This window comes from Numida meleagris, chromosome 3 (assembly GCF_002078875.1).
Source record: "Numida meleagris isolate 19003 breed g44 Domestic line chromosome 3, NumMel1.0, whole genome shotgun sequence".
In the NCBI taxonomy this organism is placed as follows: Eukaryota; Metazoa; Chordata; class Aves; order Galliformes; family Numididae; genus Numida; species Numida meleagris.
Genome location: NC_034411.1, coordinates 106,374,082 through 106,388,193, shown reverse-complemented (window position 1 = coordinate 106,388,193; position 14,112 = coordinate 106,374,082). Strand labels below are relative to the sequence as shown.

The following is a 14,112-nucleotide window of genomic DNA, read 5'->3' as shown; positions in this document are numbered from 1 at the left end:
AGAGCGCTACTTGGAGGCTACACACACTCCTGGCTCAGGTTTGGGAGAGTTTTATTAGCTCCTGACAGCAAGTCCTGGCTTCAGACACAGCTTCAGCTTGTGGCAGAGAAAAGGTAAGCGCTGGATCCATGAATTCATCGTGGTTCTCCAGGACAGAGCAGGTTCAGGTCCATCTGCTGCACAGGAGGGGAGAGCAGCGTGCTGTTTACCTGCGGGGAGAGGCACCCTGAGCCTGACAGTGACAGGATTAAGGTCTGTGGGCACACGGTGGGGACAGCTGGGAGCAACCTGGGGACACGGCCCAGTGCTAACCCCTCTCCTCCACTGGGATCACACTGCAGGTACTGCAAGCTTGGCCTAAGCACCTGTGTCTGCAGGCTGCACGTCAGGAGGACACTGCACTCTCTCCAGAGGTGATGAACTGCTCCAGCATCAGGCTTAGCTCCGAATTCTGCTGCTGTAGGGCAGCTGCTTCAGCAAGCAGGTTGGCCCTCCGCGTGAGGATGTTGCTGTGTAAAGGTGGCAGAGAATTAACTTGGCCCCAGGGACAGGCAGGGAGCTGCCAGGATGTCACTGGGGTCTAAGACACCCTTGTGAAGCCCATCTGCAGGGATATGGGGAGGTGGGCAACCTCCTGAGGCACTGCTGTCTGTCACTGGTGCTGTGCATCACTCCGCTGGTCCCCAGTGCAGATCCAGCGCCAGCCCCAAGCACCAGGAGCTCCCTCTGTGCTGGCACTGAGAGCTAGCACTCCCACAAAGGTAGCCCTGCACACTGTCCCTTGTCACCCTGGGTCCAGTGCCTCTCAGTCACCTAGGGGACATCACAAGAGGTCCCTGCTGAGCCCCTGCCCATGTGAGCAATGACAGCCACCAGGTTGGTAGACTCCTCTCTCTCCCAGCCAGTGTGCAGGGTCAGCCTGTGTCAGCCCTGCTGCAATCCCCCCAGCCAAGTCATCAGCCTACCTTGTCCCCAGTGCCAAGTACTCACTAATATTCCTCCAGTGCCACCGCCAGAGCGTCCCACAGCTTCAGTGTTGGCTCTGGGATAACATGTGCCAAGGCTTCCCAGTACTCCCCGTCCTTAGAGCTGTCCCGTACCTGTAGCACCTCCTTTGCAGAACTGTCCTCCTCCCTGAGGGACAGAGAATAAAGTCCTGGGGCTCAGCTCTCCATGAGGAATATCCCCGTAGCTCTCAGCTGCAGAGAGCTGTCATTGTTGTCACACAAATGAACACAACCCTGAAGTTAATAGAACCTGCCTTCCTCATGGCTTTGCTTCCCTTTCCAGTCTGCTGCACGTCTCCTGACTGGTTGCACCCAGTCAACCCTCGTTCCAGCAGTGGGGCTTGAAGCTGCCATGGACCTCCTCCCCTGGTGGGACCCTCCCCACTCCACTGCAACCTCATCAGGCAGGCAGGAGTGGCTCTCAGAACAGACAGGGCAATACAGTAACACCCAGCCCTGCCCACACAACCCCGAAGTCCCTTGTTCTGCTGCTTCAGCCCTGTCTGGCTCCCTCCAAACGACAGCAGTTCTGTTTTGCCCCTAGTCCCACCTCAGCTTGTGAAAATCCTGCACAAATGCTTTCAGGATCTTTAGAACGTCATCAGCGTGGATGTACACAGATGGAAGGGAGCCCAGCGGTCTCTGAGAGGATTTCAGCTCATCACTCTGGGCACCGGATTCACCATCTGCTCTGTCCTCACCCAGGTCTGTGATATCTTCTCCACCTGGGCTTCCCTGGCTCTGGAAGGAAGGTCAGCAAGCTGGGCACGGTGCCCTTCCATCAACTCCCCCTCCCCAAGAGCCACCTTGTTCCCAGGAGCTTCCAAGCACCTGCAGCCTCATCCTCTGGAAATTTAGGCAGCTCAGACATGAATGGATGTGCAAGAGGCCCCGTTCAGCCATGGCAGAAGATGATTGCAACACATCAGCCTAATTTTTACCAACAGGCCGTGCTCATAGCTACCATAAAATGGGTCAGTGATGTTGGAGGTCAATTAGCATTGCTTGGCTACATCCCTTGGTACATAATCACTAATACAAAGGACCTTGTTTAAATGCCCTATTGAGACCAACTCAGCTCCACCTCCTCTAATGAATGACCCCATAGCCAGGACCCTGTCCTTTCCCAAGCCCTTGCTGGGTTGGGGCTGGGCACTGGCCTTGAATTCCCCACACCAGGCCTTGTGGGTTATGTCCTGAGGTGTGTGGCCACAGAGCAGCCCTGGCACTATTCACAGGGTCATTATAATGCCCCCTGCCCCATTTATGCCTTCCCTTGGCGTTCAGATGTTCTGCTCCCCCTTCCACACATGTCCTGCTCTGCTGGGCTCTCCCCACTGCTGTCCCTAGCAGTCCTACCTGGCTGAGAGCTCCTTCCTTGGCTTTGTACTTCATGAAGAAATCCACCAGCTGGTACAGGTCATCCTCACTGTCAATCTCGAGGGCCTGGGGAGCAACACATGGTTAGCATCACTGAGACAACACAGGAGGGGGAGCTAAAAGAACAACATTTTACAGGAGAATGAATCACAGCTTGTTCTTCTGGCCACCCATCAGTCTTCAGGTTCTCCAGACCTTTCTCCAGCCTCACCTCCTGCTCTGGACTTTCCCACTTGGTTCCCACTTTTCAGCAGGAGAGAGGCCAAACATGGAGGCAGTTCCCCAGCAGTGACCTGACCAGTTCAGAGCAAAGCCCCGTGACTATCACGACACCTTCACAGCTGTGTGTGTGTGACACATGCCTTCCTTTCTCCCAGAGCTTCCTTTGCAGCCTGGAAGAATGGGTGCTCCTTGCCTGGTTCCCATGCTTTGAGACACTGATTTTTCCAGTCTACTTGTATTTGTCCCTGCTGAGATGCAGCCATTCATTTTCTTGGGCCATTTCCTGGGGCACTGTGTCCTGCATATGGAGCTTTTCTATGTGACATGGGACATGCATCCCTGCAGCTCCTGATGGGCCAACAGACAACTCACCGAAAAGATGGAGTCAAGCCTCAAGAGGGTGCATTCACGCTTTCCCAGTGCACGCAGAGGCCTCAGCAGCTTTCTTTCAATGAGGAAGCCCTTGGCAGACACAAAGAGAAGAGGGAGCACAGAAACAGTGAGCATCTCCATCCATACCCAGAACCCAGCACCCTGCAGCCAACCTGTGCCATGCTATGGCTGTGTCACCCTGCAAGGGCAGGCTGTATGAGGATGGTTGGCAGCAGATGGGCAGAATGAGGATATTCCTCCCACCTGCCTTTTCTGATCAAGACAGGTACTGCATCATCACGCACCGACTCATCGCTCACGAGCTCCAGGATCCTCTTGGCAGTCTTCTTGGAGATATTTAGCAGAGGTGTGACTGTATCCCCAGCTTTTGCTGCGTTTTCTTCTTGTCCATCTCCGCTGCCCACTTCTTCCTTCTCCTTCTCTTTCTCCTCCTGTCCCCCACAGGTGCTCTCTGAAACACAGAAAAAGGGTGAGAAAACAATCTTTATGTTCTGATTGTGCTCCCCAGGCCAGTACCAGTAATGTCACCGCAGCAATCGCCAGGGAAATCACAGTTATTCCTGATGACCTGGAAAGGATGCCAAAAAGACCAGGATGCAAGCTGGCTCTGGGTCACCTCACCTGGAACTGGAAGCAACGGGCACAGCCCAGTGCAAAGATCCCCAAGGTGGCTTGGCACGAGCCAGCTCAGAGCTGGACACCTACCAGATGCTGGCTGAACAAACAAAGTCAGTCAGATCCCTTTGCAATGGCAAAGACAGGAGAGACAGAGGGGGGGTCTCATGGAGGAAGGTGAGGGTTACTCAGTGCCACAAGGGGGACAAGGACACGGAGGCTGTGTGTCCCACCTGTTAGGACCTCTGCAGCCAACTTGGCAGCCATCCTCTTTGCCTTGTAATGCCTGAGGGGGCCGACGTTGTTGAGGAACCAGTAATGAGGCTCTTCCCAGGGCAGCCCCAGTTGCTGGGTGTGAATGACACGATCTGCATCGAGGGCTTTCCGCATCAACCCTTTGGCTTCCTCCTCGTTCATAAGCCAGACCTTCATGAACTTCTCAGCATCACTGGCAGCAAAATGCCTGTGCAGGAGAAAGAAAGCCCATGGAAGCAGGCTTTGTGTCCATAAATGAGTCAGCTTCCCTCCGTACCCCATTCAAAATGCTCTGAAGCCTCATCATAGATGGATGTTCAGGCCCTCTGCACTCTGCCCACCTCATCCTCCTCTGCACCTCCTTGCACTGTCCCGTGATGCGCTCGTAGTCAGCTGCAAGACTCTGGTTCTCCTCTCTGAACTGCTTCTCTTGTGTGACCAGCTTTGTTCTCAGATTATTGAGTAAGCTGCGGAGCCTGGAGAGGCATAGCAAAGCTGAGGATTCCCAAAGAGGCACCTTTGGGCAAATCCCACGTGTATGAAGGCTTTGGGACTTGGAGCTACCCATCTGCTAGGGACTACTCAGTGCCAAGACCTGACTGACCCCCACCTCGTTGGCACAGTTTGGCCACTGCCAGCTTATTCAAAGCGCTCTGGGGATGGCACTGCCCTGGGCTAAACACCACCCCTGCCCAAGGATGGGTTGGGCCAGAGCTTACTGGCCTGAGCTTGTGATGGTTTCCACAAAAAACAAATGGCATACAGGGAGATGGCAGCAGGTAAGGCAGAGCCCATCTTCCAGGGATGGCTTTTTTACCGGTTGAGCTTCCTCTTCTGTTGTGATCTGATGATGGTGTTCTCCTCATCCTGCTTCTTAAGCACCTGGAGGTTGTATTCCAGCTTCTCCTGGTTCACCAAATAGACAGCTTTCATATGCTGGAGCTGCCTCTCCAGGTTCTGGCAATTCAGAAAACACAGAAACAAGCTGTGCTGTGAGCAAAGGCCACAGAGAAGCCTGACCATACTGATCCAACATCTTGAAACCCAGCTTCCCAGGCACATTTCTCCCAGTTAACCCCCCCTGCCTGGCCCGTGTGATGGAGATGCTGGCTGTCCATCAGCACACGTTGCGGGGCTGTCTCTGGGGAAGGGAGAAGAGAATGAAGTTGTACCCGGCTTACACTCACTGGGGCACTTAGCTCCTGGTTTTTGAGTCAGTTTTAAGAACTGCATGCCTTTGAGAACTTCTCTCCTACCAGTTTGAGGTGGATTAACCAGCTGGCTCAGAGGTTATTTGGAGAGCAGGAGAAAAGAACAAAGACACTCGACTGCATGAACTCCAGGTCTCGAAGAAACCAGTGCAAAACAACCAACCTTACTTTCTGCATTGACACATTTCTGATCACAGCATCTTGCTGTGTAGCCTAGAGGACAGGAGACAGGCAGCAAGTTCTCCCCTTTACTCCACAGCTGAGATGGAGACACTTCTCCCAGCTTCTCAGCACCCCACTTGCTCAACAGCTGATGGAAAGGAAGAGCCACTTCCAGAGCTGACTGATCCTGCCTCCTGGGGCTGCTGCTCTGGGCTGGGAAGCATCACACCCTACCAAGGATCACTGCTCTCTGTCAGCCCTAAAGGCCATTTGCAAACAACCTGGAAAAGAAAAGGTGATGGTAAATCCCAGCAGGGCCTGGGGACCTTCTTACTGCAGACAGAGGAAGGCTGTACTCCAAACCCCATATTTGAAATGCTGATTCCTATCTAATGAAACTGGGGAGTATTCATTATCCCAAAAACACGGTCCTCATCTTTAGCTCCTGGCTAAGCTCCTGTTTCAGAGACACCTCAGGACAGTGGTATCATTAATCAAGAAAACCAGTATTCCCAACTTCTCTTTCCTCATTCTCCCTGAACTGGAAGGGAGAATGGGGATAAGGGGCTATAAGAAATTACACACATGCAGTACTGAAGGGAACAACGAGGACATTTTGCTCACCCCTCTGTCCCACAGAGGGAACAGCATCACCAAGACAAGCCCAGCAGATGTTGATGTTTCCTATTCCTAACACTTTGCATCAAAGCACAGCTGCTGTTGACAGCCACCCAGCAAGTCCTTGTACTTCTAGCTCTCCTAGCTTGAAATCTCAAATCTAAATCTTAATACTAATTTAAATCTTCCCTGTCCAAACTCAAAATTATGACTTTTTCTTGCATCTAACGTGGGCACAGAGAAGTCATTCTCTTCCTCCACCATACAAGATTGTGTGAATTTGTAGACAGAGCTCCTCCCAAACAAAATCTCTTCCCTGATCTAAGCAGCTCCAATCTCTCAGCCTTCTATTACACGGCGTTCATCTACTTGCTCTTTTCCAGACTGTCTGTGTTATTCCCTGGTGTGTTGCCAAACCTGGATGAGGACATGTAGGTACAAAGTAGAGAGGAATAGTTCTCTCTCCTGCTTTATGTACAACTCTTTTGAAACTACAGATAAACAGAGAAGGTGCATTTTCACACCACTACCACAGTGCCATTTGTGAACCTTGATCTCCAGTGTGTTGCTGCTTCCCTCCCCACATGGCTCAGAGCCATTTGTGAACATTACACAATCTGTATCAGCCCCTGGGTTATCAGTATGAAGTTGAAGAAGTCACAGAGTCAGGACTGTCCCCTTGGACTTGCTCTTTCAAGTGGACAGGGACTTGTGACAGCAATGCTTCACCTGCTGTTGTGAAAACCACAGGTTCGTGTTGCAAAACCTTCCAGGCATTGCTCCTAGCTTGTATTTCCCCAGGCCTCCCAGGAAAACATTGTGTGGGACTGTTCTAGTTTTGGCTGAGACAGAGTGAATTGTCTTTGTAGTGTCCAGCATGCTGCTGTGTTATGGGTTTAGGAGAAAAAGAATTCTGATAACACAGTGATGTTGTTGTTGCAGAGCAGTGCTTACACAGAGCCAAGGACTTTTCTACTTCTCATTGCTGCCCACCTGGCCAGTGAGGAGGGCAGGCGTGCACAAGGAGCTGGAAGGGAACAGCACCAAGACAGCTTACCCAAACTCACTGAAGGGATATCCCATAGCAAAAGGCATCATGCTCTGTAATAAAAGCGAGGAGGGGGCATAAGGGAGTAGCAAGCAACTGCATTGTGCATCACTTGCTTTGTATATTCTTTATTATTTTCCCTCCCTTTTCTGTTCTATTAAACTGCCTTTATGCCAACCACAAGTTTTACCTTTTTCTGATTCTCTCCCCCACCCCACCGGGGGGGAGGGGAGCGAGCAAACAGCTGTGTGCTGCTGAGCTGCCTGCTGGGTTAAACCACAACAGGGGCAAGCAATGAGCCTTACTAAAGCCAAATGCAAGTCCATTTCTACCATGCAGCACGGGAAACAACATATGATAACAGGCGGGGAAGGTGTCAGCTGTGGTCTTGTCCTCTCCTGAGCTGAGGAGGCTTAAGTGGACTTTATGGACATCAGAGAAATCATGGGCCTAGGGCCGGATGTCAGAGGCAAAAACTCAAACCTCCTAGGCCACAGACCCTGACGAGGGAGGCAATTAGTTTGACCTGAAATGATCTGGTGTCAAAACACTCACACGATTTGATTCTCTTATCAAACATGACCTCAGAAGTAGCAAAACCTTTGACATTCCCAGTTGCTTCATACATCCTAGAGCTGCTACAGTCTGCTAGAAGCCAAGGGCACATTGATACTGTGCTGTGGATCCCACTGAGAGGAGAGACAAAAAGCTCCATCACCCTGTTGGCATGGAGCTGGACCACGCATGCTGAAGAGCTGAGGTGAGCAGATATCAGATGCAGCTTTCACACCAGCTAGCTGCCCTCCAGATCACTGAACAACCCAGGCAGGTGTGCTCAACTGCCACACCACATGGCACACACCTGCACATCACTCTCCAGATGAATCTTCATGCTGTTATACTCCTCCTCATCCTGCACACGCAGCTGATTCAGCTGTTTCTCATACTCTTCCAACTTCCTCAAACGGGCATGCAGGTATTCCAGCTAAGGGCAAAAGAAGAATATCATCCATCAGCGGTGACAGCTTCCTCCCACGATCACAGCTCCCTCAGCCAGCACAAAGCAAGGTCGTGCATGGATAATTCCCTGGCAGAGCAGGCTGAAAAACCTGCCCCTCTGCCCACCATGCACCTGAGCAAGCAGCCGCCATCACGCACACTTGTCTTCCAAGGCAGCTCAGTGCTGGAGAGCAGCACCGATCCTGGCAAAGTTGATAAATCTCATGGGGACTTTACCTCTTTTGTGTTGAGGGCCTGGACGGCCTCCTCCCACTTCTTTCTGTTGTTGTCCAGCAGCTCTCGCCGTTCGAGCTCAAAAGCTTTCTGCCAAGGAGACAGAGCCCTTTACCATCACGCTGGCACTCAATTTGCCAACCTCATACTAGTCCACATCAGGAGAGGACTGACAGCTGCTCCCATCTGATGAACGCACGCAGGCCTGACGTCCACTTTCACTGGCAGAGATTTGACATTGTGAGCCCACTGGGACTGCTGTTAGCCAACCAGACCTACGAGGGATGCTTTTGGTGGCGGCTGGAAATCACTGTCTGATGTTGAGCCCTTGCTCAGCAACACATACAAGTTTGATCCATGACTTTCCACGCTCAGCAGAAGGTAAGACTAACAACCAACAAGGCTCCTTCTTGGCTTTTTGCAAGAGAGATAACCAACCATCAAGCAGCAATAGCTTTTAAATGCTACCATGTTGCTCTATGCTGAACCAAAGTCATTCACAGCATTGTATAAAGTAGCCCCTCAGCATCCAGCACCATTCAGTGCTCTTGCTTGGCCAGATTTGAGCTTCATTCACAAAGACATCAGCTCTTTGCTCTGGACAACAGTCAACCCAGCCAGTGGAAAGAGGCTGAGGCCTTTTGGCCACAGATATGGAGAAGAAAGCAGCTGCTCTCCTTCTCCCTGAACTCTCCCTCCACCGAATGAACAGGCTACCTCAATCTGATGGATTTTGTGACGGTACGTTTTCAACATCATCCTGATCTGTTCCTCCATTCTCTCCAAAAGCAGGTGGATGTCATCTGACTGCTTCTTAATGGTCTGCACGTATTGCTCATCTTTGTTTTTCAGCTCCTGGAGGAGGATAGCAGATGCTGAAATCAGAGAGAATGTTTTACTAGGGGCTAACAGAGAATGTAGGACCCAGATGCTGCCTTTTCCAAGGGGGAAGGGTGACAAGGGCAAAGGGCCAGAGAGTCAAGCGGTGGTTAGGAGAAAAGGTGGGAGGAGAGACAGATCACCACTGGCAAAAGTCACAGCTGGTGAGAAGACGGAGTGGGAGATGACACACCTGCAGGCAGGCCACTCCTGCTCCTGGGGGCAGGGAACCTGCCATGGGGAGGATTCGCTTCCCTCTAGGAAAACACTCCCCTTCTCAACTAATTTATCTTATATTACTGGGCAGTCTGGGACCTGCCAGTTTGGCATACTGCTATTGGTGTCCTGTACATCTGTCCCTGCACACCAAGCAGTGCCAAGGCACTGGATCTCATTGTCGACACTGGCACTGCAACTCCTGGTAGTTTTGGCCTCAACCAACAGACACTGCATGCATCCCAGCCATGCTCTGGGGCCTTGGAGAGGTAGACGGATGGCTATTGCTTTAGAACAGCATCCTCCAGAACCTGAAAAACCCAGTCCTTCCTGGTTACCCCCGCATGGTCCCCACGCTACCTGCTGCAGTTCACCAATGAGCTTGTTCTTCTCCTCCAGAAGCTGCGTGCACTGCTGCTGCTGTTGGTTCAGCAGCTGCCACAGCTCCTGGGGGATTGTCATCTTCTTGGCCAAGGCCCACTTTGAGGTGATCTCCTCAAACTTGCAGGTGCTGGATCTGGCTTCATTCTCCAGCTTCTCCACCCTGCGGGCAGTAGAAGAAGGTAAACCGGGGCAGGGCAGCAAGATCAGTGGTCCACAGCACACACCAAGCCACAAGAACAACCTCCTGAATAACATAACCTGAAAAGTGGCATCAAGATACCAGTGAAGCAGCAGGTGGGACGTGACACAAATCCAGCTACATAGCCCAACCGTGGAGCATCAAAGGGAGTGCTTTCCCTTTGTCACAGGAAGCTGGATTGAGCTTCTCCCACACACACTCCACCCTTGCCACTCTGAAACATTCTCTATGGGCAGTTTCTGGGCACAGTGTCTGGTTTCTTACAGATATTCTCACTAGAAAAAATTCTGAGCAAGGATCTGAGGTCTTGCTCAGGCCAGCCTCCCACAAACTGTTCCTACAGTGCCCTCCAAAGGCAACTAGGAGAAAGGACTCTGTGTTTCCTAGCTGATCTCTGCAGCCAAGGCTGAGACAGCCAGTCCTTTGGAGACTACTCTGGTGGAGCAGGACAGGCTGGCCAAGGCAGCCACAGACAGATTGGAGAATAACTGAGGCTGAAAGAGCCTCAGGAAAAATATCGGGTCCTGGTTAAGGTGGGATTAACGTTAATGCCAGCAGAGGAGGCTGTGCAGGGCCTCATTCAGGCAAGTCCTGAGTATCTCCAAGGAGGAAGATCCCTACATCATGGGCCCCTAAGCTAGCATCTGACCGCTCACACCATGAAGACATAAAGATCTACTTCCTGAAATTAGCACGGCCTCACATTTTTCCCAGTCCTCATACACAACAGCCTGGTGTGGCTGGCCCTGCTCATACGCTATGGCTAATAACTACCCTCATTGCTAAAAACAGAGGGCGACCTGAGGAAACAGGTCATTCACCAAGTCACTTCTAAGCACTAGGTGGCATGTTCTCCATCACAGTGTCACCTCCAGCCTCAGGAACGCTGCTTGGCCAGTCAGAATCGAGGACAGCTGTATGAGCAAGGAGACCACAAGTATGTGGTACAGCCTCCCGGGGAAAAGCTGAGAACCAGTTGTATTTCTCCCAGGCTGGTGACTTGAAGAAGTAGAGCACAATGTATTTTGTAACTTGTCTTTGAATATAGTTGTTGAATTGTTGTGTTATGTGATTAAATTCTTGCTTGCAAAACTGTAATAGCTTTCAGATGTTGCAAATAGTAGGGATGTTGCATTATAGACTAGAAAGCATATCGTAAGGCTATTCTGCTTTGATAAGAGACCCTCAGCAAAAGAAACATGATAATGAAAGCCAAGGCCTCCACACAAGGCCGAATTGTCTCACTCTGGGATTGGGTCAAGATATTCCCCTGTATCCTTCTTATCTTCTACACCCCAGTCTGTATCATTAAAAGACCGGTGTCTAAACATTTCCCTATCCAAGGGCAAGCACATGTCCAGAAATAATGGCTGAGTGAGCAAATGATAGGATCCATCTGTGGCAGATGGGACCTGGGAGCTTTCTGCGTGCCTAAATTTTCCTTTGAAATTAATTAATTGCAGTGCAACCCTAACTCCCAAGTGTATGCGGGTAATCATTAGGATGCTTCATGTGCAATCCAGCCATCTTGGGAAGCATTCAGAGAGCTGCACAAACATCTGTGTTGCTCCTTCGCAGCAGTGCAAACCCATGCCACAGTCTCTTACCTCTGTAGCTTCAGCTCTGCCTGTTCTGCTCTCCTCTGTACTTCCCTCAAGTCAGCAGCCACCTGAATATCTGTCACCATCCGTGTGCCTTCAGAGAGCAGCTTGGCCAGCTTCTGTGAAGGAGGTGGTACACATACCTGTAGACTTCAGCCCTGGAAGGAAGGATACTGGAGCTGCTCTCATTATGCTGTCAAGGCTCCAGATCCTATCCCCACACTGAGAAACCCGTGTAGACCCATAAACTCCATCTTCTCATGCTCTGGCAGGGTTCCATGTGCACTGGAAAGACCTCAGTGCACCCATGGGTCCTCCTTCACTTGGAGAGCCCTGAAGGCCAACAGCACCAAGAGGAACTGGCCCGTGCTCTGTGCACATTTCTGTTTTGCTTCCCCTGTATTTGGACAGTGGGATTTGAGTCTGGCTGCACAGCTCCAGTCCCAGATCCTTCCAATCCATGGGCAGTTTGCTACAGGGAAATCACATCTTCAATATGTGGCCCAAGAATCCCCTCCCACTTGGTCCTACAGAGCTTCTGTCACTGTGTCCTCTTATATAAAGGCTGCTGGGTGACGGAGTACTGTGCAAAGCTAGAAGACGGGTAAAGCCAAACGCTTACAGGTCACAGATCCAAGAAGACCTTCCTGTCTTACTGCCGTACCTGCTGGCTCTCCTCCACCTGCTTGTGGCTGCTTCTCTCCTTTTCCACCTCCTCAGCCTCCTCCTTGGGCTCCTCATTTTCTCCAAGGGCTCGGCTGAGAAGAAAAGGGAAAAAGGCAGAATCTTCTGCACCACATTATCTTCCTAATGTTAAGAGATTGCCTTGCAAGGCTTGCAACTCCGTCCCAGCACAGACCGCCCAAATTAGCAGGCTCACTGTGCCCCCAAAAGTGCAGAAAAGAGGCAGGAAAGGGGGGGACCAACCTCTGTGGTCCTGGGCCCGCTGCTCGTGTGGGGCAGAGGATGCTCTGAGAACTGATGCCAGCTCCAGGCAGGTGGCCCCCGAGCTTGTGCTGCCCCTGGATGTGGGGCAGGTACCAGTTTGGAGTGAGCGGGTACTGCTCTGGGGCTGCGTGCATCAACCCTAGAGCCCGTTTGGGGAAGAGGAGGTCATCTCTGACGGTGGATTCCTGGGGGAAGGCACTGCACTGGTGCTGGCTGGAGGCTGCCAACACGGCGCTGTTGGGACGGGGGACAGGCCTGAGCTCGTGAGGGTCTGAAAAAGGGCAGACCCTGACCTGGCACGCTTCAGGCTGAGGGGCCCGGGCCGGACCAAAGCAGCAGGGGCCTGGAGGGGAGGGCAGAAGGCTCGAGAGCAGCAGGGCTCGGGGTGCCCGTCTGCCGTCAGGCGGAGGAACAGGCCGCGGGATGGCCGGCCCGCTCCTCACCGGCGCTCGGCGTCGATGCGGGCGGCGATGCGGCGGCGGCGAGCGGCGATCCGCTCCTCGGGACCCGGCTTGGTCGGGTCTAGGTCCGGGTGTGGGCCAGGGGCCGGGGCCGGGGCCGGGGCCGGATCCCGCCACCGCTGCCCCACCAACTCCGCGCCCACTCCGCGGCTCATCCCAAAACGCGTTACCTGGAAACACACCTACTGCGCACGCGCAGTGGCACGGCGCCAACGCCGAGGCGCCGCGCGGTCGCCCGGCAACAAGAGAGCAGCGCATGCGCGTGGCGGCAGCCTGGCTGCTTGCGGCGCTGCGTCGCCAGGCAACGAGTGCGCATGTGTGTCCGGCGCCTTCCCGTCGGCCCTCGTTGCTGCTCATGCGCAATGCAGCCCAGGGACGTGGAGGAGGGTCACGCCTCAGGGGTGGGATTCCTAGGCAGTGCTGGAAGGGCTGTGTCAGTCCTGAAGGGCAGACGCGTCCAGGAGGGCTGGACATGCTTAAGAGCGAAATCATTAAATGTTTTCGTAAATCTATTAACAGCAAGAGCAAGGCTACAGAGAATCTCCTGCCTTTATTAGATGTGGAGGGGAACATTATCAGTGAGGATGAGGAGAAGGCTGAGGTTCTCAGTGCCTTCTTCTGTCTTTAATTGTCAGACCAGTTATCCACAGGGTACTCAGCCCCCTGAGCTGGAAGGCAGGGATGAGGAGCAGCATAAACTCCTCTCAATTCAGGAGGAAGCTGTTAGCAAGCTGCAGCTCTACCTGGATTGTCACAAGTCCATGGGGCCGGATGGGATCCACCTGAGGGTGCTGAGGGAGCTGGCAGATGTGATTGCTAAGCTGCTTTCCACCATTAATCGGCAGTCCTGGTCAACTGGGGAGGTCCCAGACAACTGGAGACTTGCTAATGTGACGCCCATCTACAAGAAGGGCCAGAAGGAGGATCTGGGGAACTACAGGCCTGTCAGCCTGATCTCGGTATGGAGCAGGTCATCTTGAATGCGATCACGTGGTGTGTGCAGGACAGCCGGGGGATCAGGCCCAGACAGCATGGCTTCACGGAAGGCAGGTCCTGCTTGACCAACCTGATCTCCTTCTATGATCGAGTGACCAGCCTGGTGAACGAGGGAAAGGCTGTGGATGTCATCTGCATAGACTTGAGTAAAGCATTTGACTCTGTCTCCCACAGAATTTTCCTGGAAAAGCTGCAGCCTGTGGCTGGGACAGGTGTCGTCTTCACTGGGTGAAGCACTGGCTGTAGGGCCAGGCCCAGAGGGTGGTGGTGAATGGAGTTAAATC

General features: G+C 52.6%; 1 protein-coding gene across 6 annotated transcripts; it reads right to left on the bottom strand.

Moving 5' to 3' along the window:
• DRC1 (dynein regulatory complex subunit 1) lies at window positions 38-13,371 on the bottom strand. Of its 6 annotated transcripts, XM_021391531.1 has the most exons (18): window positions 12,665-13,204; window positions 12,351-12,556; window positions 12,088-12,181; window positions 11,430-11,542; window positions 9,600-9,783; window positions 8,862-8,999; window positions 8,148-8,234; window positions 7,774-7,896; window positions 4,690-4,829; window positions 4,214-4,348; window positions 3,851-4,080; window positions 3,287-3,453; window positions 2,982-3,071; window positions 2,367-2,453; window positions 1,558-1,748; window positions 991-1,134; window positions 366-509; window positions 38-209 (listed from the first exon to the last, which is right to left on the bottom strand). In XM_021391531.1, exons 1-17 carry the CDS (start codon window positions 13,187-13,189, stop codon window positions 386-388), a joined length of 2,778 nt encoding a protein of 925 aa, XP_021247206.1. In that variant the 5' UTR covers window positions 13,190-13,204; the 3' UTR covers window positions 38-209; window positions 366-385. The 6 variants fall into 6 exon arrangements, 5 of the variants coding, with proteins under 5 accessions (XP_021247206.1, XP_021247205.1, XP_021247209.1 ...); XM_021391530.1 differs by having other exon boundaries at window positions 12,351-13,204; XM_021391534.1 differs by lacking the exon at window positions 12,351-12,556 and having other exon boundaries at window positions 12,815-13,028.